The sequence below is a fragment of the Sciurus vulgaris genome, assembly GCF_902686455.1.
Source record: "Sciurus vulgaris genome assembly, chromosome: 15".
Lineage (NCBI taxonomy): Eukaryota > Metazoa > Chordata > Mammalia > Rodentia > Sciuridae > Sciurus > Sciurus vulgaris.
Genome location: NC_136476.1, coordinates 86675854 through 86700522, shown reverse-complemented (window position 1 = coordinate 86700522; position 24669 = coordinate 86675854). Strand labels below are relative to the sequence as shown.

Here is a 24669-nt window from a genome sequence, read left to right as displayed (position 1 = left end):
ACTTTGGAATATTTAAATTCATTTAGAAAAAACAGAGGTTTTTGGGCTGGGGGAAAGGGTCATGACTGATAATCAGAGCCAACTAATGAAAAGGGCAGAGTATGGAAGAGGTGGTATAGACGTGCATTAATGAAACTTTAATGTCAGTATTCAACTTAATGCTTTCAGTTTTTGTGGTCTTGTGTATGTTAACATATTGTAAATGAAAAATAGGAAAGTGAGGGATATATATTTATATTTTTTTTTACAAGTTGGGTTTAAACCTATTATGGTACTTATTTATCTGAATGTAAGTGTTTTTCTTGTTTTAGGATTCAGGGTGGAGATCAGCCATTTGTCCAGATTATTGTCCTAACATGTATGAAGAAATGGAAACATTAGCCAATGTACTGCAGTCAGACATTGGTCAAGACATGCGTGTCCACAACAGCACATTTCTGTGGTTCATACCTTTTGTTCAGTCCCTCATGGATCTTAAGGACTTGGGTGTGGCTTACATAGTAGAGGTTATTCATCATCTGTACTCTGAAGTCAAAGATGTCCTCAACCAAACAGATGCAGTGTGTGACAAAGTCACTGAATTTTTTCTTCTAATTTTGGTGTCAGTAATTGAACTGCATAGAAATAAAAAGTGTTTGCATTTGCTGTGGGTTAGCTCCCAGCAGTGGGTGGAAGCTGTTGTAAAATGTGCCAAGCTCCCTACCACTGCATTTGCACGGAGTACAGAGAAATCATCTGGAAATTGCTCCAAAGGAACAGCAATGATATCGTCCCTGTCATTGCATTCAGTGCCATCTAACTCTGTACAGCTTGCTTGTGTGCTACTGATAAGGAGTCTCCTGAAAGAAGGGTACCAACTTGGGCAGCAGACTCTTTGTAAAAGGTTCCTGGATAAGCTGAACTTATTCCTTCGAGGAAATTTGTCTCTAGGTTGGCAGTTGACTAGTCAGGAAACCCATGAGTTACAAACATGTTTAAAACAAATTATTAGAAACATAAAAGTCAAAGTACCTCAGTGTAGCACTTTTGTGGATCTGACTCCATGTAAAACCCCACCTGCATCTTTTAAAGAAGAAAGTGAACAGATAGAGAAGTCTAAGAAGGACATGCTTTGTCTGGAAAATTCCAGCCCAACGTTTTCTAAAGAACCAATGAAAATTGACACACATCAAGTGCAAGAGAGTATATTGATTAAAGCCAGTAGTACTGTGGAAGATGAGGGTCATGAGCAGAATTACATAAAGGACTTGAATGTGGAAGACAATCTCTCAGCTGAGTCACGCTTACAGCAGTGCAGCAAAAGCCTGTTTGCTGAAAGAGCTCTAAACCAAAGTAAAGTGAGCAAAGGGGTACAGAAGCCTGTGAAGGAGAGCTCTCATGTGCCACAGAGCTGTCCTTCAAGAAATGGTCCAGACAGGGCCTGTAGCCGAGGAATCATCAAGTCAACACGTTCACTGACTGATTCCTGCACTGATTGTCTGTCAAAGGTAACCACATCAAATGAGGATTTCTCTTTAAAGGATGATGTTCTTGGTAAAACCGGAAAACCAAAATCTAAGGCACAGAAAGAGGAAATCTGTGCAAAGTTATCACATGTCATAAAGAAGCAGCACAGGAAAAGTACTTTGATCAGTGACACTATCAGTTTAGAAGAGAATCTGACTGCATCTAGCATGGAGACTTTCTATTCAAGGAAAAATGCCGGAGTCCAGAAAGGGGATAGCTTCACACATGATCTATCTTTAAACCCTAATGGTATTCCAGATGATGAAAATGGAGAACAAAAATCCCAAAACAGTTTATTACTGAAAAAGAAACACTTAAAGAGTGAAGAGTTGGGTATGTTCTCTTATGAAAATAATTGCAAAGTGCAGGACTGTTACTCTAATGATAAAGATTTGGTCTCATTTACAGAAATGACCAATACTTTGGTGAAGAAAACATCTCCCTTTAAAGATCCTGTGACTATACTTAAATCAAGAGATAAGGATGTGAATAAGAGTGTGGATCTGATTTCATCTAACTTGGTAAGAGAACATGTCCCTGGCATCAGTCCTAAGTCTGACACTTTAACAGATTCTCAAGTGGACAGAGACCTCCACAAATTATCTTTAATAGCTCAAGCCAGTGTTATTAAGTTTCCATCAGATTCAACTCTAAAAAGTACATCCCAGCTGCAGAGAAGAGTAAAAGACGATAAAAGATTTTTCTCAGCTAACCAAAATAATGTTGTGGATACATGCCATGGACAAGTTATTATTATTTCAGATTCTGATGATGATGATGATGAGAGAATTCTTGGTTTTGAAAAACACATTGAACAGGACAAAGTATCCATTGAGAAAGAACATACCAGGCAGCATGATTCAATAGTTACTACTACTGTAGAAAAGAAGCTTATAAAGGAAGAAAAAACAAACTCCCTTTTGCAGTTTGAGGAATCTGATTCTCAGTTTTTTGAGTTTGAAAGTCCATCTGAAGTGTTTTCAGTTTGGCAAGATCATAAAGTGGACAATAATTCCGTTCAAGAGACTGAGAAAAGTTCCTGTGTGACTTACGTAGCTGATAGCACAAATAATTGGGGTTATGGTACAGAATATGCATCTGAAGAGGCTGTTCCCAGAGTAGTGGAGAGTGTCGAAGAGCACCTAGAGCCACACAGTAGCAGCGCTTCCATGGAGGATCTTCGTGAAATCGAAGTTAAAAAGCCTAAGAGAAAACGATTTGAAAAACCTGTGTTGGAAGATTCTCTCAGACCTTCGTCATCTGTCAGAAATGAGGACCGGTCTGATGTTCTTAATGAGCGAGATCTTACTGAAAATGATGTACAAAGTACAGACATAAGGACTGTAACTCCCAGTTCAAGTGTTCAGAGGGCCACGGCGGTTTCACTAAAAAAGTCACCAAAGCTTCGAACTTACTCAAAACCCATTAGGAGAGTCCCAGTTTCTAAAACCAAGAAAACACATTCAGATGCCAAAAAAGGGCAGAATAAAAGTTCACATTACCTAAGTTGTAGGACAACTCCTGCTGTAGTTCCACCAAAGAAATTTCGCCAGTGCCCTGAACCAACTTCAACAGTTGAGAAGCTTGGTCTGAAAAAAGCTCCTCGGAAGGCCTTTGAGTTGTCCCAGCGATCTTTAGAGTATTTAGTTCAGTTACGCGATCATGGCAAAACTGTCGGAGTAGTTGACACCCAAAAAAAGACCAAATTAATTTCTCCTCACACTCTTTCTGTTAAAAATAATAAGAAACTGCAGATAAGTCAGGGTCCTCAGTCACCAAGGCAGGTGAGACCTAAATCACAACAAAACAGACAAGAATTTTTTGATTATGAAAGTACGGATGCTCCAAGGGCAGGGACACGTAGAGCACAGCATTCTGACACACTTGCACCAGAGTCTGAGAGGTTGGATTTTAAAGGAACCGATGTACTTGCCAGCAGCAATGAAAAACAGTTAATTAAAGGCATGTCTTCAGAACCAGAAACCAAAAAAGCAAAGTATGTTTCCCAGGTAACAGATGATGCTTGTGTTTTGAACCAGTGCAATTCTGGAGTGCTGAACGGAAGACTCACAACAAACGAAGGAATGGTTTCCACATCAGTGGACCCTTTAGGTGGAAGTGACCTTGCAGTGCATTGTGTTGAAGCAGCAGCGCTGAAGGAGGTGGAGCCTGAGTCCAACAGTGATGCAGAGGACGATAACTTATTTTTAACACAGAATGATCCTGAAGATATGGATTTATGTTCACAAATGGAGAATGGCAATGATAAGCTCATTGAGTTGGTTCATGGAAAAGATACAGTTCAGATAGATGAAGATTCTGTGAGTCGGCCTCAGTTGGAATCTCTGAGTGTCACAAAGTGTAAGTTCAAAGATGGTGTTGAAAACATGAAAATCCAGGGTGAATGCTGCTCAGGATCCTCTGAAACCAAAGCAGATGAAGATGTGTTCCGGAAGCCTGGCTTGCCTCTTTCTGCAGCCAAACCTTTAAGACCTTCCACCACTAAGGTTTTTAGTTCAAGTAGTACTTCCCGCATTGCTAATCTTTCCAGGTCTTTGGAAAATGCTTCACTTTCATCAGCTCTAAAAAATAAATCAAATGGAGTACAGTCTATTCTGAAAGTGCCACAGCCTGCTTCCCTGGTCCCTCAGAAGCCAGCAGGTGACGGGAAGGGTTTGTGTAATGTTCTTCATTCTCAGGCTCCAAATAATTCCAGCAAGCAAGGTTACAAACTTCCATTTGGTGAAAGCAAATCTTTTTCAGTTTCTTCTCCAGTAAATATTCTCTTGTCATCACAGTCTATCTCCGACACCTTTGTTAAAGAGGTCTTAAAATGGAAATATGAAATGTTTTTGAACTTTGATCAGTGTGGGCCCCCAGCAAGTCTTTGTCAGTCCATCTCAAGACCTGTGCCTGTCACATTTCAAGATTGTGGAGAGTATTTTAATGTGTTTTTACCTTTGATGATATTGAATACTTTTGAAACAGTAAGTATGCTTTCATCTTTTGTCTCTCCAGACTTTTCAAGTTGCTTTACTACTGAGTGACAATTAGAGGACAGTTAAGTGACCTGTTTGATTTCATGTTGCTGTTAGATTTCATGTTGAACAGATGTTGTGCCAGACACAGTTCTAGATGCTGGGGTTCTGTTCGGGGCACTCGTGCAAGTAGAAGTAGCCTAGGAGAAAGCTGATCCCTGCAGAGTTTGTGCAGGGCACAAGGGGAAGTGCTAGTGCAAGAGGTCCATCTCAGAGGAGACAGGCTTCTGTTTGCATTTGTTTTTAAAGTTACGTAGACAGTTACTGTTATTTTCTTGCAAATGTGGCAGTGGGTAAATACCATGGAACAACAGAAAACAGTGAGTTATAGATTTCTTTGTCCACAGCCGTCTCCCCAAGCTCATACTCATCATGGCAGGCTTTGTCGTGCCTCCTCTGCACCAGCATCTCACTGGTTCTTTTCTTCCTTACTCCTTGACTAGGGCCGCCATGCAAAGTACAGGTTTCCCAGTTAGAACCTCAGAGCTGGGTATGGGTGAAACAGACCTGTAGTCCAGCTGCTTGGGAGGTGGAGGCAGAAGGATCACTGGAACCCAGGAGCTTGGGGCCAACCTGGTCAAAATAATGAGATCCTGTCCTCAAATTAAAAAAGTGAACCTCAGAACTACATTTTGAGAGATTTTTTTTTTTTTTTGTGATCTTCAAGGCGAGTAAGGAGTAAATTTTTTTATTTTTCATGTTTCCTTGAGGAAAACAAGACCTGGGTATTCATTAAGTTTCTTAAAAATAGAAACAGAACATTGAGGTAATGTAATATTCATGGATTTATTCACTAACTAGATACTTTAGGTGCCCATTATGTGCCAAGCACATTTATAGGCCTGGAAGGTAAAGTGGTCTCTGCCCTTGACACTGTTTCATGTTGGGATAAGAGTTCTAGTGTGACCAAGAACAAAGGAAACAGTGTGCTTTAGATGGCAGATCAGAAAGCCACTGTAAGCAGGTGGTGTTCACCTAGTCCAAAGGAATAGAAGGAACCAGTTGTGGGAGTGTATTCCAGACAGGAGTGCCGACACTGGTAACAAGGCTCAGTGTGTTGGAGGGGAATGATCTACCTGTGTTGAGCAAAGGCAGGTGCTATAAGAGTTACTCAGATGCATTGTTAATATGTGTCAAGATAAGTGGCTTTTGTAAAGCTTGAATTTGTACACCTTTAAAATAAACTTCATGTCGAATCTTGAGTTAACTAATGCCCCAAATTTTAGCCATTTTTATAGTTCTATTCTTATTTCATGTATGTGGTATTTTTAGTTAGCTAAAGTTTATTAAAAATAAACTTAGAATTTTTTCTCACTTTGTGTAGTTTGTTTCCCCAGTTTTTTCCTGTTCATTTTAGTATTTGTAGTTCTTTTTGTTAATTCCTTCTTTCAGATGACTGATTTCTGGTGGTCTACTCTTGTTTAAGCAGGAGACTATAAAGTAGATTGGGGCATGATTCATAGTAGCCAAAACATGAAAGCAACCCACATGCCCATCAGCTGATGAATGGATAAACAAAATATGGTTTGTTCATACAATTGAATATTATCCAGCCATAAAAAAGAATGGTGTTCTGATTCATGTCCATTGATGAACTTTGAAAACATTGTGCTAGTGAAAGAAGTCGGGTACAGAATGTCGAATTGTACAATTCTGTCCATGTGTTGCCCCGAACAGGCAGATTCATAGAGACAAAAAGCAGATGAATAGTTTTCAGGGAATGGGGTGGGGTGGATGGATTGAGACTGACTGATAATAGGTGTAGGATATTTTGGGGGAAGATGGAAATTATTTATTTATTTTCTTCCTCCTCCTGGTGATACTGGGGATTGAACCCAGGGCCTTGTACATGCTAGGCAAGCACCCTACCAACTGAGCTATATCCCCAACATTTTTTTTTTTTTTTTTTTCAGTGCTGGGGATATTGGACCCACGGCCTTGTGCTTGTGAGGCAGGCACTCTACCAACTGAGCTATCTCCCCAGCCCCAGAAATTATTAGACCAAAAATGTTTATATTGTTAAGATAACCTTGTTTAGTTTTAATTTTTAGTTTTTCTAATAAGCCAAGTCTGTGGCATCAACCTCAGTCTTGGGCCAGGGATCATTACCCTTATTATGATGTACTTGATATAGCTTTCACTTTGTTAATGGAATGCTGTAGTGAGTGTAGACTTCATTAATTACCTAATTAATTTATTTTTGCAGTGCTAGGGATTGAACTCAGGAAATAAGATATACTAAGCAAGTACCCTACCACCAAGCTATGTCCCCAGCCTAAGTACTGACTCTGTTTTACAAAAAATTCATTGGTATCCTATTTAGGATCTGAAGTATAGTGTTTGATTATTCAGTAATATACCTTATTGCAGGTGGAATATAATGACTTTAACGTAGAATTGTCCCTCAACACAAAAAGCAGGAGCAGATTCAATTTTTAGAGATGTGAATCTTTTTTATGCTGACGTGGCTGAGAGAAGAAGTATTTGTTTGTTTAATTCTTGCACTTAAAACTAAGTATTAATTAGATAAATATATATTATGTGGGCAGGGATCAGTTTTGTTTTTTTATTTTTTATTTTTTTTGTAACCAGTTATGCACATGCCCTTTTGTGTTAAAAGTTAGGTTTGCTGATTCTGCTTGCCGTTCTTTACTGTCACCTCTCTGTGGGTGCAGTGTGATTGTGACAACTCGTGTAAAGGGAACAGGCAGGAAGGAAATGTTCTGGTGCACCAGCTTTGCTTTTCAGTGGTTGCACTCTCCTTAGGGAGATGACTCTGTCTTGTTGGCCAATCTCAGATTGTAATTTGTTTTGAAAAGAAAATGCAATAGACGTGATGAGTGACATTGGGAGACTGCTCTTGAAAACTGGCTGAGAACCAGAAGAGAGGTTTGGGTATGAGATGGAATGGGTTAGGCTGTCAAGAAAATAGCACTTTGAGATAGGGTCTAGAGTACGTATGCAGAGGGAGATTATGTAGCCTTACAGGGTGCAGGTGGGGATTTCATTCTCAGTTCATTAAACAGGTATTGGAAGATATTTTCACTGGTGAGTGTTGGAACTGGGGAATAGTGATAGACACCAGTTTACATATTTTTGCATGTCATTCTTGGGTGCTAGGTGGAGAATAATGTGTAGAAAAACATGTAGAAGTATAGCAGCCTGGAGGTACATGCTGGTGGTTTGATTTGGGTAGTAGCTGTGGGAAGGCAGAGGAGTCAAGATATTGGGGGTAGACTTTGGAGAGAAACTCTCATGACTTGCTGATGAAGTGGATGTGGAAGTTGAAAGAGAGCATGATTAAGAAATTAAGATTGAAAATTTCCTAGAAATAGAGAACACTCATAATAATGCCCAAGGAAGCTGAGTCAAGTATACACAGATAGTTGTATATATTTAAGAATGTATTAAAGGGACAAGTTCCAATAATAGTATTGTTTATCATAGGTACACATAAAAATACCCAGAAATAGATAAGATGAAAGAATGGAAAAAGATACAACAGACAAACATGAACTAAAGAAAGCTGGAGTTGCTTTAGAGTCAAGCCTATTTTAACATGGACACAATTGGAAGGGACAGACAGTAGATGCCAAGGAGGGAGCAGAAACCCAAGAGCACACTTCAGTAGTAAACAAGTGTGAGGTGATACAGTCTCAAGGTGGACAAGAGCAGGAGACAGGACAGTTGCAGATGATAAGAGCACTCCACCAGGTATTCAGTAATACAGTTCACTAAGATGAGAACTAACAGAGCAGTGAATAATTGGAACACACAATACTGATCATTTATAGATGGTCTCCATGGAAATCCCAATAAAATCAATATTTGAGTAAGAGATTAATGTATAAAATGATTATTGTCCCTTTATGTCTCCAATAAGTATTTAGAAAATATGAAAGAAATTATGGTATGGTAACCATAGCTATATACCTGTTAGGAATTATCCTAACAGTAAATCACAAAATATTTATGGAAGAACACTTTAAGGCTCTTATTTTGAAAGTCATAATGGAAGATCGTTCATCCTTTATTCAAAATGAAGAGAGATGCTATATTCTTGGATGAGAAATTTTCTCATTATAGAGATGTGACTTCTTTCTGAATTGTAAAAAGTTTGGTCAAGTCAAGATCAAGACTCTGATCAAAACCAAAATAAAAATTTTGTTCAAAACCAAAAACTAGGCACAGTAGCTCATGCCTGTAATCCCAGTGGCTCAGGAGGCTCAGTCAGGAGGCTTGCAAGTTCAAAACCAGCTTTAGCAACTTGGCAAGCCCCTAAACAACTTAGTGAGATTCCCCCCTCAAAATAAAATGCAGAGAAAGGGCTGGGGATGTGGCTCAGTGGTTAAGCACTCCTGCGTTCAATCCCTGGTATTAAAAAAGAAAAATTCCAAGTTAAAACCAAAAAATTAGTTCAAGTTAAATTCATGCAAAAATGTTTTGAGACGATAAACTTACTTTAAATTTTCTAAATTTTTTTAAGTAAGAGTGAAATGTAATATAGTCACCTCATTTTGTGATTACCACATGTCTCATGTTAAGCCACTTGCTCCAGTGCAATTCCATGTTCCACTTTCTCCTAAACAAAACCAATGCCAGAAAGCAGAACGTGAGAAGTGTTGGATACCTTTCTTACAGTAAGGGTTTTTACCACAATTAAATCTTTCTAGGAGCTGGATGCTTCATCGGCCTAGGACCAACTCCTGGCAAAAAGGAATAAGGAGAATTATGTTTGTAAAGTGTTACAGGATTGTTTCTGTCCTGGATTTTAAACTTTTTGTTCTTGAAAGTGTGGAGGTGTTTTATGGGGGGCGAGAAAGTGAAATAAAGTCAGATGGGAAAGCAAAAAGAAAAGAGCAGTGTAATGGATGAACTTGCCTCATCTAATATTAAGATAGTTGAGAGCAATAGTAATAGGCATGTAAGAGTGGCACAGGAAGAGGTGACTAGCGCAGTGAAGCAGTTGAGACCCATGGTTCCTGAGCATGAAGCCCTCACATCGATGACCACCTAGGATAAGATGAATAGGCCACCACAGGTCAGTGGGGAAGGGTATGCAGGCGGTGCTGAGAAAGCTGGCTCATGCCATTGAGAAGAAATAGGCTGGGTCTGTACTTCCTAGTCATCCTCATTCTTGGTGTCAGCTACCTGTGGTCAACCATGGTCCAAAAATATTACATGGAAAATCCCAGAAATAATTCTGCCCATCCCTGTAGCACGATGAAGTCTAGCTCCAAATGTGAACCATCCTTTTGTCCAACATATCCATGATCTGTATGCTGTCTGCTAGTTACTTAGTAGCCACCTTGCTTATCAGATTGACTTACAGCATCACAGAGCTTGTGTTCAAATAACCTTTACCAAAGTATAAGAAAAGTGATGCTGGTAATTTGGATATGCTAAAGAGAAACCATAAATTGATTCCTTAAAGTAAAAAGATAGAAGTTCTGGATTTTTATTTGGGGTTTGATATATGCTTGTTCAGGTATCCACTGGGAGTCACACATAAGGGGGACTGTTAAATATTTGAAATGTAAAACTTTTCTGCTATTAGAAAAAAATATCAGCCTGTTTTATCAAGGTGGCATTGAAAGCTAAGAAAGCTCCTACCTCTCCCAAAGTGGTAGTCGGAGTAAAGGCTTTTGAAGCCAAGAAGGCAGTGCTGAAAGGCATCTGTGACCACAAAAAGATCTGCACATCACCCACCTTCTAGCAGCCCTAGGCACTAGTTCACGAGGCAGCCCAGATAATCTTGGAAAAGTGCCCAGGAGAAACGTGCTTGACCACTGTGCCATCAGGTTCCCTGGCTGCTGAGTTCACCATGAAGGGGAGAGAAGACAAGAGCACACTCGTGTTCATTGTGGACATCAAGGCCTACCAGCCAGACAGGCTGTGAAGAAGCTCCGTGAGGTTGATGTGGCCCAGGAGAACACCCTGGTCAGTCCTGATGGAGAGAAGAAGGCTTGCTTTGAGCTGGTTCCTGAGTATGCTGCTGTGGGTGTTGCCAACAAAATTGGGATCTATACAGAGTCCAGCTGCTAATTTTTAATATAATTTTCTTCACCACTAAATAAAAGTGGAAAATAACAGAAAACCTGTCAGTTCAGGTGACATAGGAACCCAATAAGCATTAACCACAAAATGAGATGATGATGGATTTAACTGTCAAAGACTGTTTTCAGTGAAGGACCCCATATTCAAAGTTGACTGATGAGAGGAAGAGAGTTAAAACATTCCAAAATTCACAAGGTACTAAGAGCTGGAAATTTTATTAGGACTTAACAGATCAGCAGAAAATAGAAGTCAGTAGAAGATGCATAACAGAAAGCCAGTGTGCAGAAGGGATGTGCAAGTGGCAATAAGTATATGAAGTGTTAACTCACACTAAGAAGGGAAGGAAATTGAAGTTATAGTGGTGAGCAACAGTTTGTGATCCTTTTTGTCTAGCAGTCTTACTTGAATTTACTCAGAAGAGGATCATGTGCACATGTCCATCCATAAGGACTTGTTGGTCTTGGGATTTTCTCTTATGGGATCGTTTATGCAGTTGGAGCCAGTTAAGTGAATGGATGAATAAAATGTAGTCCCATACTAGGGAATATAATGCCATTGTTAATGCCAAAAGACTTGAAAATGTTGATGAGAAAAGGAAGCTGATTTGTAGTACAATACTATTTTATGTAAATCACACCCACCTGCCACCCACACACATACTGTTTTTTTCAGTGGTACTATACCAACTACAGTATAGTGGGTTCTAAGGTACAGTTGTGAATGGAATAGGAATACAGGAAAAATCAAAAGGGCCTTGTATACCAATGGAAGTGCATCATGAATTGAAGATGTTGATTAACTACATGAGATGAAGGGGGAGAAAAATAACAGTAAGAGAGTAAGCCTTGAATTTGGTGAATGACAAATAGATGGATCAATGATTAAGACAGAGGGTTTGTATAAAAGTAGTGAATGAAAAATGTTTTGAAAACCGATGTGTTGAAGGGGAGCAGAACAGAAAAAAGCAACATGGTGATTAGAAGATCAGGAAGCTTTGGGGGCTGGGGCTGGGGCTCGGTGGTAGGGCACTGGCCTAGCATGTGTGACACTGGGCTCGATTCTCAGCACCACATATAAATAAATGAAATAAAGGGCCACTGACCACCACCACCACAACAAAAAACCTTAAAAGGTAAGTTTTTCATGTGGGTGTATTAGCTAAATTATTGGGAATGAACCGTGGATAGAAATTGATGTAAGAAATGGATAACTCTAGAGTGAGTTCTGAAGAGGAGGAGAGAGACCCAGAATGTGAGTTTGCAGAGACGTGATGATGGCTTGAGTTGAAAGCCAGTTGCTCTGTTTTGGGTTTTTATCTGCTTGTCTCATGAAAGGCAAGGCAACCTTGGATACTGTGAACCGAGCCAGGGACTCTTTTCCTCAAACAGCTGTTTTTATGTAATTTTTTTCTCAAGAAAACGCCCTTAGAAACACAACCATCTCATTGTAACCAAAATACTTAGTATGTGTGGACATACTTTCGTCAAATCTTATTATTAGACTATTTTGTCTGAGAAAAGTTAAATTACTAGGAACGTTTTCTAGAATGATCCTTTCTGTATAGTTACTGGGCGGGGGGAACTCAGACCTCCTTTGAGACAAAGGCCTACCTCGGTCTCCATCTTTGACCCTGGTAAAGAAAGGAGCAGGTGTTCTTTTTTAAGGTACCGTGGTTTGTGAGGTTGTCACGTCATTACCACTCCTTGCATATTTGTAAAGCCACAAGCATCAGCTTCTGTTCAGCGTATTCTAAATGTTCTTGTATTCAGGGAGTTTGATTCTTGTGTGTGATTCTTTTCATCCTCTGAACCTGGTGGGATTGGGGTTACTTCAGCTTGATAACATTCTGGTGGACCATAGCATCCAGTTTGACTTTCAGCTGTTACTTGGTATGAAAAGATTAGCTCTTGCCTAGATCCAGATGGATCATGAAAAACAAGAAAAGAACCAAATGAGTCATGAAGCAGATAAAACTGCATCAAGTACACAAGCCAGTGAATTATATACTACGTTGAGTATATTTTTTAGGATTTCTTATCTAGCCGAGTTGCTCTGTGATGTCTCCAGAAGTTCAGCAATCATTGATAGGCCATCATAACTGTGGAGTTGGTGTAGAAGTTCATATTAGACCTATATCATTTCAAAATAAAACTCTGCCCTCCTCCTTCCGGGGTGGAAACTAGCTAGGATCTCCTAGGCAGTCTCAGGCACATCTCATGTTCTCTAAGATAAACAGTGATGCAGTTTTCCTGGTCCAGTCTTTTTCTCTTTGTTGTACACACTAGGATGCTGTTGCAGTATAGTATACCAAATAACTTTACCCTTTTAAAGTGTTCAGTTGAGTGATTTTAGTAAATCTGCAGCATCAGACAACCATCACTACAGTCCAGCTTTAGACTATTCTATGACCCTGTGATAATCCTTATGTCTTCTGCAGTCACTTGCCATTCCCACGACTAGCCCCAGGCAGACACTGATCTACTTTTTGTCTGTAGACTTGCCTATTCTGGACATCTCACAGACATAGCTAGGCAGTATGTTGGTCTCTTGTATCCAGTTCCTCTCGTTTACCCATGTTGTCTATCTGTTAGTGTTTGATGATCTTTTTGCCAAATGAGATTCTGTTGTCAGTGTGTGAATGTCCTTCTCTTGTTTATCCATTCACCAGTTGCTGACTTTTGGGTTGTTTCCAGGTTTTGATGATTGTGAATAGTGCTGGGAGCAAGTGATGCACTTTCGAGGATGATTCTATAATGTGATACTGTAGAGTACTCTAGCTGAGAATTGGGTGATAGAGACTGATCGTGACTATAGTCCCAAGTCCTACCTTACCAGCAGATGCAGATTCAGTTCTTTTCCCATCCCCTGCCCATAATGTTGCGAGTTTGAGTTGGCTAACTCAGGTGCAGAAGCAGCTCACCATCAATAGTTTTTGATGTTAAGTTTTATCAGAGGAGCTGTGACCAATTGCAGATTTAAATACTCAAGGACTAAAATGGTATAGATAGATAAAACTCTTCTTTAGATCCAAAACAATTTGTTTTCAGAAAATTGAAACATAAAATGACTTATTTGTACTGGTAGTCTTCTTTGTAAATTGGGATTTGGGAGGAGTCTTCTTTGTTTCTCTGAAGACCCTCAAGGGCACTTCTGAGTTTGGGGCTTCAGCAAGTCAGAAGATGGGAATAGACTTTTTTAGAAACTATCAAGATGATCTGCTGGTTAGAAATCCCAAAGATGCCACAAATCCAGGTCCTTTGGGATTTGTGAGCCTGCTACCAGTGCTGTCTAGCAGTACTTTATTGCTTCTGCAGTGTACAGTGTAGTCACCACAGGTGGCTGTTGAGCACTCCTAATGTGGCTAGTTCCTGAGAAGAGGAATTTTAATTTAAAAATTTTAACTAACATAAATGTGAATAGCCACATTCAGCTAATGGCTGCTGAATTGGGCAGGGCAGTGCCAGACAAGTTCATTAAGCTTCCACAGTTTTCAGGTTGTCCCTTGAGATTCTAAGTTTATTGTTGCTAACTTTGGGAAATTGTGCTGTTTTGGCATGATCTTCCACAATGTTTTTGCTTTCTTAATTTTCTTTTTTTGCTATTTATAGGTGGCACAGGAATGGATCAGCTCTCCAAACAAAGAAAATTTCTATCAGTTGCATTTACGAAAATTTCCAGCTGATTATAAGAAAACCTGGGAATTTGTGGGTAAGTTTTTTCTTATGCAACTTGGAGTGTATGATATAATAATTTGAAATTTCTGTGTAAGAAAAGATATCATCATTGAATTTTCTGGGACATAGCTTTGCAACCTCTTACAACAAATACGTGATATTTTAGTTAATGAGTGATAGGACGGTTATGAACATAAAATTCATGGGTTTCTCTTCCATACTTTAATTAGATACTGCAGGCTGAAGTGTCAGTGGAAACTGCAGTTGGGAGGGAGAGGGTAAGGAAAGGCTTAAGGGGGCATGACAGAGGCTGTCTATAGATTCTAAGCAAGTGTTCCTAGTATTCCTGGTATGTTCTTATATTCCTGGTTCATAATTGGTCTGACCCCATCTCGCTTTGATGTGTTATTTAAAAAAATACACTAAATGTTTAGAACTCCTTAAAATAAAACACATTAGCATGTGCAAGGCTCTGAGTTCAATCCCTTACACCCAAATAAATAAATAAGTTGCATCAGTTTTCTTTTTATCCTCCCCCCATGCAAATCCCATCCTACTCCAAAGGTCCACTTAGTAAAAATGAGCACAAGTGACTATTTTGGGGGAATGACAGTATACATTCCCTGTAGGCTATTTAGAAAATATCAACAAGCAGTAAACATCACCCTGCACAGTTCCCATCATTGAGACATATTTCCATAAACATTTTGGTATTTCTCTTACTTGTAAACTTTATTCTTTTTCTTGTGCTAGGCATATTTCGTTAGTCATTCAGCAAATGCTGACTTTATTGACCTGATAGTAGACGAATCTAGTGCAGGATGTTTAACTGTGAAGAAAACACAGGAAGGTTATACACACACTTTTTGGAGGTGGGGTGTGTACCTTTTCCACTGAAGCTACATTCCCTGCCCTTTCTCTCTTTAAACTTTTTTTTTTTTTTTTTTTTTTAAGTTGTAGTTGGACACAATACCTTTTTTTGGTAAAGTTGTAGTTGGAAACAATACCTTTATTTTATTTCTTTGTTTTTATGTGGTGCTGAGGATCAAACCCAGTGCCTAACACATGCTAGGCAAGTGCTCTACCACTGGGCTACATACAACCCCAGCCCCTTTTTTTTTTTATTTTTTGAGACAGGGTTTCTTTAAGTTGCTGAGGCTGGTCTCGAACTTGCCAATCTTGCCTCAGTCTCCCAAGTAGCTGGGATTACAGACATGTGCCACTGTGCCTGAGGAAGCTCATATTTGACTTATTTTCATTTAACATATTGTAAGTACCTTCAGTGTAATTAAATAATAGCAACAATATATTTAATAGTTACGGTTATTCCATTGTGAGTATATTCATTTAGCCAGTCATTCCTATTTAGACTGAAACCTTCTATATCGTTTTTCGCTATTATAAGCACTAAATGAATCCCTTTGCTCCGACTGTATGCACGTTTAAGACTTCTGGTTCAGGCTGGGGTTGTGGCTCAGTGGTAGAGTGCTTGCCTAGCATGTGTGAGGCACTGGGTTCAATTCTCAGCACCGCATATAAATAAGTAAATACAGGTCCATTGACAACTAAAAAAAATAAAAAATCAAAATTAAAAGACTTGTGGTTCATGTTGTCTTGGCTATTGAAAGGAATCCCATTTTCACTTCCAATAGTAGGATGTAAGGATGTACATTTTTCACATTTGCTACCTTAGACATTTTGTGTGGAAAGTGTATATTCTTTAAGGTTGAACTTTTGTTCCCTAGCATTTACTTGGTTATTTGTGTTTTTGGGAATAGTTCTGCCTATTCATGTGCTCTTTTCCCTTTTTCTTTGTTAGGGGTATTGTTATTTTCTTAACTCGTATCTGTCATTGCGATCTTTTTTTGGGGGGGGGGTTCATTATTTTCTCCATTTTGTCTTGCTGTTTTGGAGGCATAGATTTTTTTTTATTTTTATGTATTCAGAACTAACATATTTATTTCTTCATAGTTTTTTTTTTAATATATATAGGTGCAGTAACCACAAAGCATAAAACCATTTAGAAACAAGTCTCCCCCCTCCCTGCCATAAACACCTGTTTTGCACCTCTGCAAATTGGTAGTGACTCCTAGCAGTAGTTCAGCTTTCACAGGAATAATGTTACTGTTGGTGGGGAGGTCCTGAGGCACAGCCTGTTTTAGCAGCTACTCACTGGGGTTTTCCCCGTTTTTTGCCTCTAGTTTATCTAAATCTTTGTCTTAGTTCTGGGAATTGATTTCATTTTTTTCCCTTGCACTTGCAGGATAGAACTATGAAAACATTTATCATTTTGTGCCACCCAAAGCCCACCTTGGTGTTATGGTTTGGTATGAGGTGTCCTCAAAAAGCTCTCTTATGAGATGATGCAAGAAGGTTCAGAGGAGAAATGATTGGATTTTGAGTCTTTATCAGTGGATTAATCCCTAATGGGGTTAACCAAGTAGTAACTGGAGACAGGTGGGGTGTGGCTGGAGGAAGTGATCAATTGGGGGCGTGGCTATGGGGTATATAATCTATATCTGGAGAGTGGAGTCTCTCTGCTTCCCAATCACCCTGATGGGAGCTGCTTCCCTCTGCCACCCTCTCCCGCCATGATGTTCAGCCTCACCTTGAGCCCTGAGGAATGGAGCAGGCCTTCAATGGACCAAGACCTCTGAAACCATGAGCCCTAAATAAACTCTTCCTCCCTTGCAGCTGTAAGTCGGGTCATTTAGTCACAGCAGCAAAAAAGCAGACTAAAACACTTTGGAAATTTTGTGTCCTTTCTTGTCACACCTGGAGGGAAAAAAAACAAACTAAGGTTATTACCTGGGCTATACTTTTTCTCCTCTTATTCTAGCCAGCACAACCAAAAACAACTGGGGGACCCAGCTGCCAGCTCTCCTGGAGTTGGGTCTATCATTTTCAGATTCCTTGGTAACTTACACCGCTCCTACACTAGATGATTTCATTACTTACTCAGGCACCAAACGAAAGTTTGTCATACCCCATTTTCATCCTTCCTTTTCCCAAACACTGCTTTTAGCGAGTTAGGGTTGTTCTGGTGAATTCTACTTCTGACCCCAACACTGGTGAGAATGGAGAGTCCCCAACAACCCCTTCTGCTGTGTTTGATGATTTACTAAGAAGAGTCAACCGTATAATCATCTTCATGGCTATGATTTATAATCAGGAAAGAAAACAAAGCAACAGAAAAGGGACGGGGCATGCTGGACTAAATCTAAAGGAAACCAGGATCCTGTGAGTCCTCTTCTAGTGGAGTCACAACGAATGTGCTGTGTTGTCTCAGAAACCTATTGCAACAACACACAAGAGATGTTTCTACTAGAAAAGCTCATTAGACTTAAGCTCACCGTAGGTATAAACCAAATATACAAAGTTCTAGTCTCCAGGAAAAACAGTTTTTGACTTAGACTATTATTTTCACAAACAGGTTAGACACACTAAGCTATTTTTCCCAGGACTGTCCTGAAACCCAAGTTCCTTGGCACCAGCCAAGGGCCAGCCTTACAAGCAGGCCTTTCAAAGGAGAGCAGGTGCACTATGCTTCTTCTGCACAGCATGGATGAATAATGGCATTTTTGCTGAGTCTGCATCCAGAAGTGGATTATGGAGTATGAGTGTGTGCCTGAGTCCAACTTCAGGCGATAAAGCCAAGCCAATACCATCAGCAGTATATAAGACGTAATAGCGTTCCATGTCTATGCCAGCACTTTGGTAGAGGTTGTTACAGTTTTAGCTGCTACGATGGATGTTACTGATGGGGGGGATCCTTTTATTCACTTGTTTTTCCTGGCCTGCCCTTCCTTACTGCAAGGATGGGAAGTGAGTTGAGAGTGTGAGTGATCATTTGCTGGAATTTGGTATTTTTAAATTTATCATTTACAGAAAATTCGAAGTTTGGGCATTGCTTATCTTCACATATTCTAGAGCATGACTTCTGCATCTTTTTTTTTTTTTTTTTTTTTTTCTCATTGCTATTAGTGATTTATAACGGGTTTTGCTCCCTAAAGGACATTTGGTGCAGGCAACATACAGAGATATTTTTGGTTATCAAAACTGGAGTCGGGGGTGGCAGTTGATACTGGCATAAATGCAAATTTAAGCAACATTGAGAAACCCTCTCGTATACTGTTTTGGGAGGAAATATTATGAGAGGTTAACCTAGGAGGCTGCCATTGCTTTCGACTGCTTCCCTGGTATTTTTACATCACCTTATGGAAGTCACTTTTACAGAAGTATAATTTACTTCCAAAAAATAGATTCTTTATTGAAGTGAAATTCACATAATTATAACCATTTTAGAGTGTTAATTCCGTGGCATTTAGTGTACTCAGTGTTGTCCCACCCTCACCTCTGTCTAGGTCCAGAGCATTTCATCATGCAAAAGGAGACTGCACCCATAAGTAGCCCTTCCGGTCCCCTCCTGACGACCCTCAGGTGCTTCTGTCCCTGTGGATTTGCCTGTCGTGGCTGTCTCTCATAAGTGGAATCATTTGGGGGGGAGCCTTTTTTGTGTGGCTTTTTTTTACTTAGCAAAACATTTTCAAGGCTCATTTGTGTTCACTCCCTTTAACAAAATATTTTAAATTAAAAGATAATGCAAAATTGGTGATCCTAACCATTTTAAGTATTCAGCTTGGTGGTGGTAAGTATAACTTCATTTCTTTCTTTTTTTTAAACCTGTGCTGGACATGGAACTCAGGTCCTCACACATGCTAGGCCAGTGGTCTACCACTGAGCTCTTCCCTGGCCCTTCATTCTTTTATGGCTAAATAATATTCCATTGTTTGGATATGTGCCACAATTTGTTTATCTTTTCATTGGTGTGGACATTTGAGCTATTGTGAAAAACTCGGGCACAATTCAAAAGTTTGACACATGTATACATTTAAGTATTCACGACCTCAGTTAAAATAACAGTCATCCTCAAAAGTTTGTTTCTCTGTGGTCATTCTTCTCCTCTTTTCCTGTTCCTTTTAGTCACTGGCCTGTTTTCTGTCACCATCAATTCACCTTCCCTAGAATTTTATATAAATGGAATTCTATAGTATGTTGAGTTTTGCGTCTTGCTACTCTATATGTTTTTAAGATTTTTTTCACATTGAATGTACCAATAGTTTGTTCCTTTTCACTGCTCCAGTATTCCATTGTTGTGTATTTATCACAGTGGTGTGTCCATTCACTAGTTTGATTGACCTTTGAGTTCTGTCCTATGTCTTTTTATGAATAACGTGACTGTAAATGTTTATGTAGAAATCTGTGTGGGATAGGGTTTATATTCTCTTGTAACTGTCTGGAAATGGGACTGTTAGGTAGTATAAGTGTGAAACTTCATAAGAAGCTGCTAAGTTGTGTCCTTATACAGTGCCACCAGCAGTGCATGAGCACTCCACCCCTCCATTACCTTGTCAGCACTGTCAGTGCTTTTAATTTGGTGATTCCGATGAGTGTGTAGTATTATGTCATCATGGCTTCAGTTCGCTTCAGGACTATTAATGACATTGCTGGATGTGGTGGTGCACACCTATAAACCCAAGGGGGAGGCTGAGGCAGGAGGATCGCAAGTTTAATAAAGCCAGCCTAAGTGACTTAGGACCTAAACAGCGAGACCCCATTTCAGAATAAAACAGTAAAAAGAGCTGGGGATGTGACTCGGTGTTAAGCACCCCAGGGTTTAATTTCTGGTACCCAAAAAAAGAAAAATTTTTTAAAGTATTTTTTTTAGTTGTATATGTACACAATCCTTTTATTTTATTTATTTTTATGTGGTGCTGAGGATTAAACCCAGTGCCTCAATGCTAGGCAAATGCTCTACCACTGAGCCACAATCCCAACCCCCCAAAGAAGAATATTAATGATGTTGAGTGATGTTTCTTAACTTAATGGCCATTCCTGAGTCCTCTTATATTTTTCTTCCATTTTTTTTAATTGGCTGACTTGTCCTTTGATTTTTGAGTTGAAGAAATCTTTATATATTCTAAATCTTTATATATTCTAAAGATGAGTTATTCATCAGATGATATATTGAAAATATGTCTTCCTGATCTGTGGATTGTCTCAATTTTCCTAACAGTGTCTTTTGAAGAGCAAAAGTTTTAATATTGATGACACCCGTTGTCACTTTTTTTCTTTGATGGCTCATGTTTTTGGTATCATGAAAATGGTTCCCTAACTCAGGGTCTTCACAACAGTTTTCTCCTAGATTTTATAGTTTTAACTTTCATGTTTATGTTGGTACACAGTTGTTTAGTTTGTTTATTTTCAGTTATGTAATCCTATTTTTTTAGTGCATTTTAATTATACAGGATAATGGTTTTCATTGTGGCATAATATACTTTGACCGTATATACCTTGAATTTATTTTTGTACATGGTACAAGGCAAGGTTGGGAGGTTGTGTTCCCCCGCCCCTTTTAAATCACATATTCAGTTTTAGTGATATTTGTTGAAAAGATTATCCTTCTCGGTCTTGTGTCAGAATCTCAGTTGACCTTGAGTGCAGGTATATTTCGGACACACTATTCTCTTTATTTGTATATGTACCTTACACCAATACTGCCCTCTTGATTACTATACCATTAAAAAAAAGTATTGAAATCTAATTTCAGTAATTAACTTAAGCCCTCCAGTTCTGTTTTTTTTTTAATTTTTTTATTTGTTCTAATTAGTTTTACATAACTAGAATGCATTTATATATTACTGGTGGGAATGCAAAATGGTGCAACCATTATGGAAAGCAGTATGGAAATTCCTCAGAAAACTTGAAATAGTACCACAGTTTGACCCAGCTATCCTTTACTTTCCTCAGTTTATACCCAAAGGACTTAAAATCAGCATACTTCAGCGACACAGCCATATCAGTGTTTATAGCAGCTCAGCTCACAATAGTTAAACTATGGAACCAACTGAGGTGCCCTTCAACAGTTCTGCTGTTTTAAAAAAGAAGGATCTTTGCTGGTTGAGATGGTGCATGCCTTAATCACAGTGACACAGGAGACTGAAGCAAAAGGATCACAAGTTCAACCCCAGCCTCATCAACTTAGCAAACCCTATCTCAAAATAAAAAAAATAAAATGGATTGGGGATAGTGCCCCTGGGTTCAATCCCCAGTTTCACCCACACACAAAGCGTTTTTTTCATCACAGATTTTGGAATCAGTTTGAGAATTTATAAAAATGCTTGCTATTTGGGCAGGGGTTGTTGTGGGTTTACAGATTTACATGGTGAGAGATGACATTTTAATGGTATCAAGTCTGTTTGTTTATTTTGCAGTACTGGGGATTGAACCCAGGGACATTTTACCACTGAGCTACATCCCCAGCCCTTTATTTTATTTTGAGATAAATTCTCACTAAGTGGCTGACACTGTGTTTGAACTTGGGGTCCTCCTACCTCATTCTCTTGAGTAGCAGGGATCACAGGCAAACACCATTGCCCCAGCCCAGTATCAAATCTTTAATCTTCATATATCTCCCCATATTTTTAGACTATCTTTAGTTTCTCTCACTAGAGTTTTATATTTTTCAGGGTATAGTTCTTCACATATTTTATTGGAATCATCCCAAATCTTTGGTTAGTGATTTAGTCTACCTAGTCCCATTACTTAGTTCTTTAGATCAGTACGTTGTTGCTGGATTCAGCAATTGATCCTGAATTTTCTTCTTCCATTGCTTGCTCTGTTTTCTCAGTGTCATTTACTTGGCAAGTATTCTTTCTCCCTTGTTTAGGATACCCTTGATAGATTCAAGGTAAGTTCTTATATGTACTTATATCTGTTTCTGAATTTTCTTCTGAGGTTTTCAAAGTGGGGAACAAATGAGAGAATTTTTTTTATTTTAAATGCCAGAATAAACATCAAATAAATAAAATGTGTCAGTCACTTCTTATATTATGATTTTACCTGTTTGGCTTTGTAGATGGTCCCTTCCTCTCTCCCTTTGCAGTGGGGATTGAATCCATAGTCTCAAGCGTGCCAGGCAGTTGCTCTGTCACTGAGTGAGATGCCAGTCTTTTTTATTTTGAGACAGAACCTCTGTAAGTTTCTCAGGCCAGCCTGGAGCTTGCAATTCTGCTGCCTCAGCTCCCAAGTAGCTGGGATTACATGTGTGCACCACCCTGCCCAACTATGATAACCATTTTTAAGAAATATTTTAAAATATTATTAATATTTTGAATTTCTTATTGGCTTAGATGACCATTTTAAACTATACAAAGTCTACTAGGGCTGTGAACTTTGGAACTTAATACGAGAATTTAATTTTCTTACTCTTATTTAAAATAATACTGTTCAAGTCATATAAATGCCAATTTCTTACTGTTTCATAGTTTATCTGGAAGAATGTGAACTGGCTAAACAGCTTCATCCAAAGGAAAATGATTTGGTGTTTTTAGTTCCTGAGAGAGTAAATGGAGAGAAAAAAGATACAGAGAGAAACTGCTTGCAAGATCCCCAGGAATATCACTGTGGTTATGTTCATAAATTTCGCCGCACTTCAGTTGGTAAGCAGATGATGAGGCATTGATGAGTCTTGTTAGAGACAAGCTCTTCTCCTTTCTAACTCCTACTTTACTAGTTCTGTTTTTGCTGCCTATTTTGCCAAAATAGGCACTTGCTATTGCCAGAGTTCCTTTTCAGTGCCTTTTAGACTCAAGACCCTATATTTATTGCTATAGCTTTGTGATTTAAAAGCTTTCTTTTTTTTAGTATACTCCTATTTTTGGTGTCTTTATCTGTCATTATGTTTGTTATTACAGAGACCATTTGTAACCATCTTTTTGTTGTATCTTAAATTACATTCCAGACTTTGTATTTGACTAATTACTGATAAGAAGACTGAACAGAAAACTCATTGTAAGGTAGCTTGAGGAATCTGCAGTTTCCATCACTTTTGTGTATTTTATGAGAGGAACTTCTTTCCCAAAAGTAACGCAGGCTTGGATTTGAATTTAACAAATACCTCCAACATACCAGACAGTGTGCCTCATTTTTACTATGCACATTTATAAACTTCTCCAAAGCCCTGTAAGTCAGTATGAATTATTCCTTGTTCAGGAAACCATGGCTCCAGGGATGTTAAGTAACTATCCAAGATGGTTGTCAGTATCAGATGGTCAGTCCAGAATTGAAATTACTGCCCCCCCCCCCCCACATAAGATAGGGGTCTCACTTTGTTGCCCAAGGTGGTTTTGAGCTGCTTGTTGGCCTCAAGTGATCCTCCTGCCTCTGCCTCCCAAGTAGCAGAGTCTACAAACATACTCCATCATATCTGACTTGACACCTAGTTGTGCTTGACTTCGCAGTCCACGTTATTTTATTCCAAGCTGCCTTTTTAACACAACTTGAATATGAAGCAAAGAACATGATTTCTTAATTTCCCTTCCTCCTTTCATCATATCTTAAAAAGTAGCAATAAACCTTCTTTGACTATACAGTAGATATCCTATGTTTATTAGTGCGATCAGAGCTTAATTCTTTGTGTAGAATTTAGACGAGTAGCAACAGGACAGGCATGGTGGTACATGCCTGTAATTCCAGTAACTTGGGAGGCTGAGGCAGAAGGATCTCAAGTTTGAGACCAGCCTTAGCAATTTAGTGAGGGCCTAAGCAACTTAGGAAGACCCTGTCTCAAAATAAAAAAAGATCTGGAGATGTGACTCAGTGGTAAAGTTCCCCTGGATTCAATTCTCAGTACCGAAAAAAAAAAAAAAAAAAAAGTAGCAACAGGGATGTAGGCTTTATTTTTCTGGGATGATCTGCCCTGAACTCCTCATAGATAAAACTCTCTGGCTTCTCCATCTGGAGAAATGGTAGGCATTTCAAACCTACTAAGCCAACATAAACACCTGGTTCCTACTGGACATCTCTTCCTTTGGTCTGTCCCAAATCATTCTTCCATTCACTCAGGCCAAAGCCTCGAGCTCATCCATAGTCTTTTCTTCCTGTCATACTGAATTTAATTGATCAGCAGATCTCATTGACAGGTCCTCACTTCTACATTCTGGTCCAAAGTTTTACCTAGATTACTGCAATAGCCTTATAAGTGGGTTCTCAACTTTTCTTATTGCAGCTAATTCTTTGTAAGAGTGATTGATTGTAATATGTGAGGTAGGGCGTGTCATTTCTCCACAGTGTGGCTTTTTGCCTCACTCTGAATAGCATTCAGTTGTTGCTGTGGTCTGTGGAGTCCTCTATTTTATGCTCTAGATCTCCTAGCTATTTTCTCCCTGCTTTTCCTTCTAGCCGTGCTAGCCTCCTCTCTAAAATACTCCTGACACAGCTCTGCCTGCTGGCCTCGGTTGATGACTCTCCTTCCATTAGTTCTCTTCCTCCCTGCTAACAGTGCAGCTTACTCCCTTGCTTCAAGTCCATGCCCAGGACACACTCAACAGCCT

At 39.2% G+C, this 24669-nt stretch overlaps 1 protein-coding gene across 6 annotated transcripts in view; it reads left to right on the top strand.

Moving 5' to 3' along the window:
• The window catches only part of SETX (senataxin), a 76790-nt gene that overhangs the window by 24634 nt on the left and 27487 nt on the right, over positions 1–24669 (top strand). For 5 of the 6 annotated variants that reach the window (XM_079111663.1, XM_079111665.1, XM_079111664.1 and 2 more), the window contains 3 exons: positions 312–4493; positions 14210–14309; positions 22603–22776. In XM_079111663.1, the coding sequence (XP_078967789.1) occupies positions 312–4493; positions 14210–14309; positions 22603–22776 (4456 nt within the window). The remainder of the gene's footprint in view (positions 1–311; positions 4494–14209; positions 14310–22602; positions 22777–24669) is intronic. The other variant, XM_079111666.1, reaches the window with a different exon arrangement.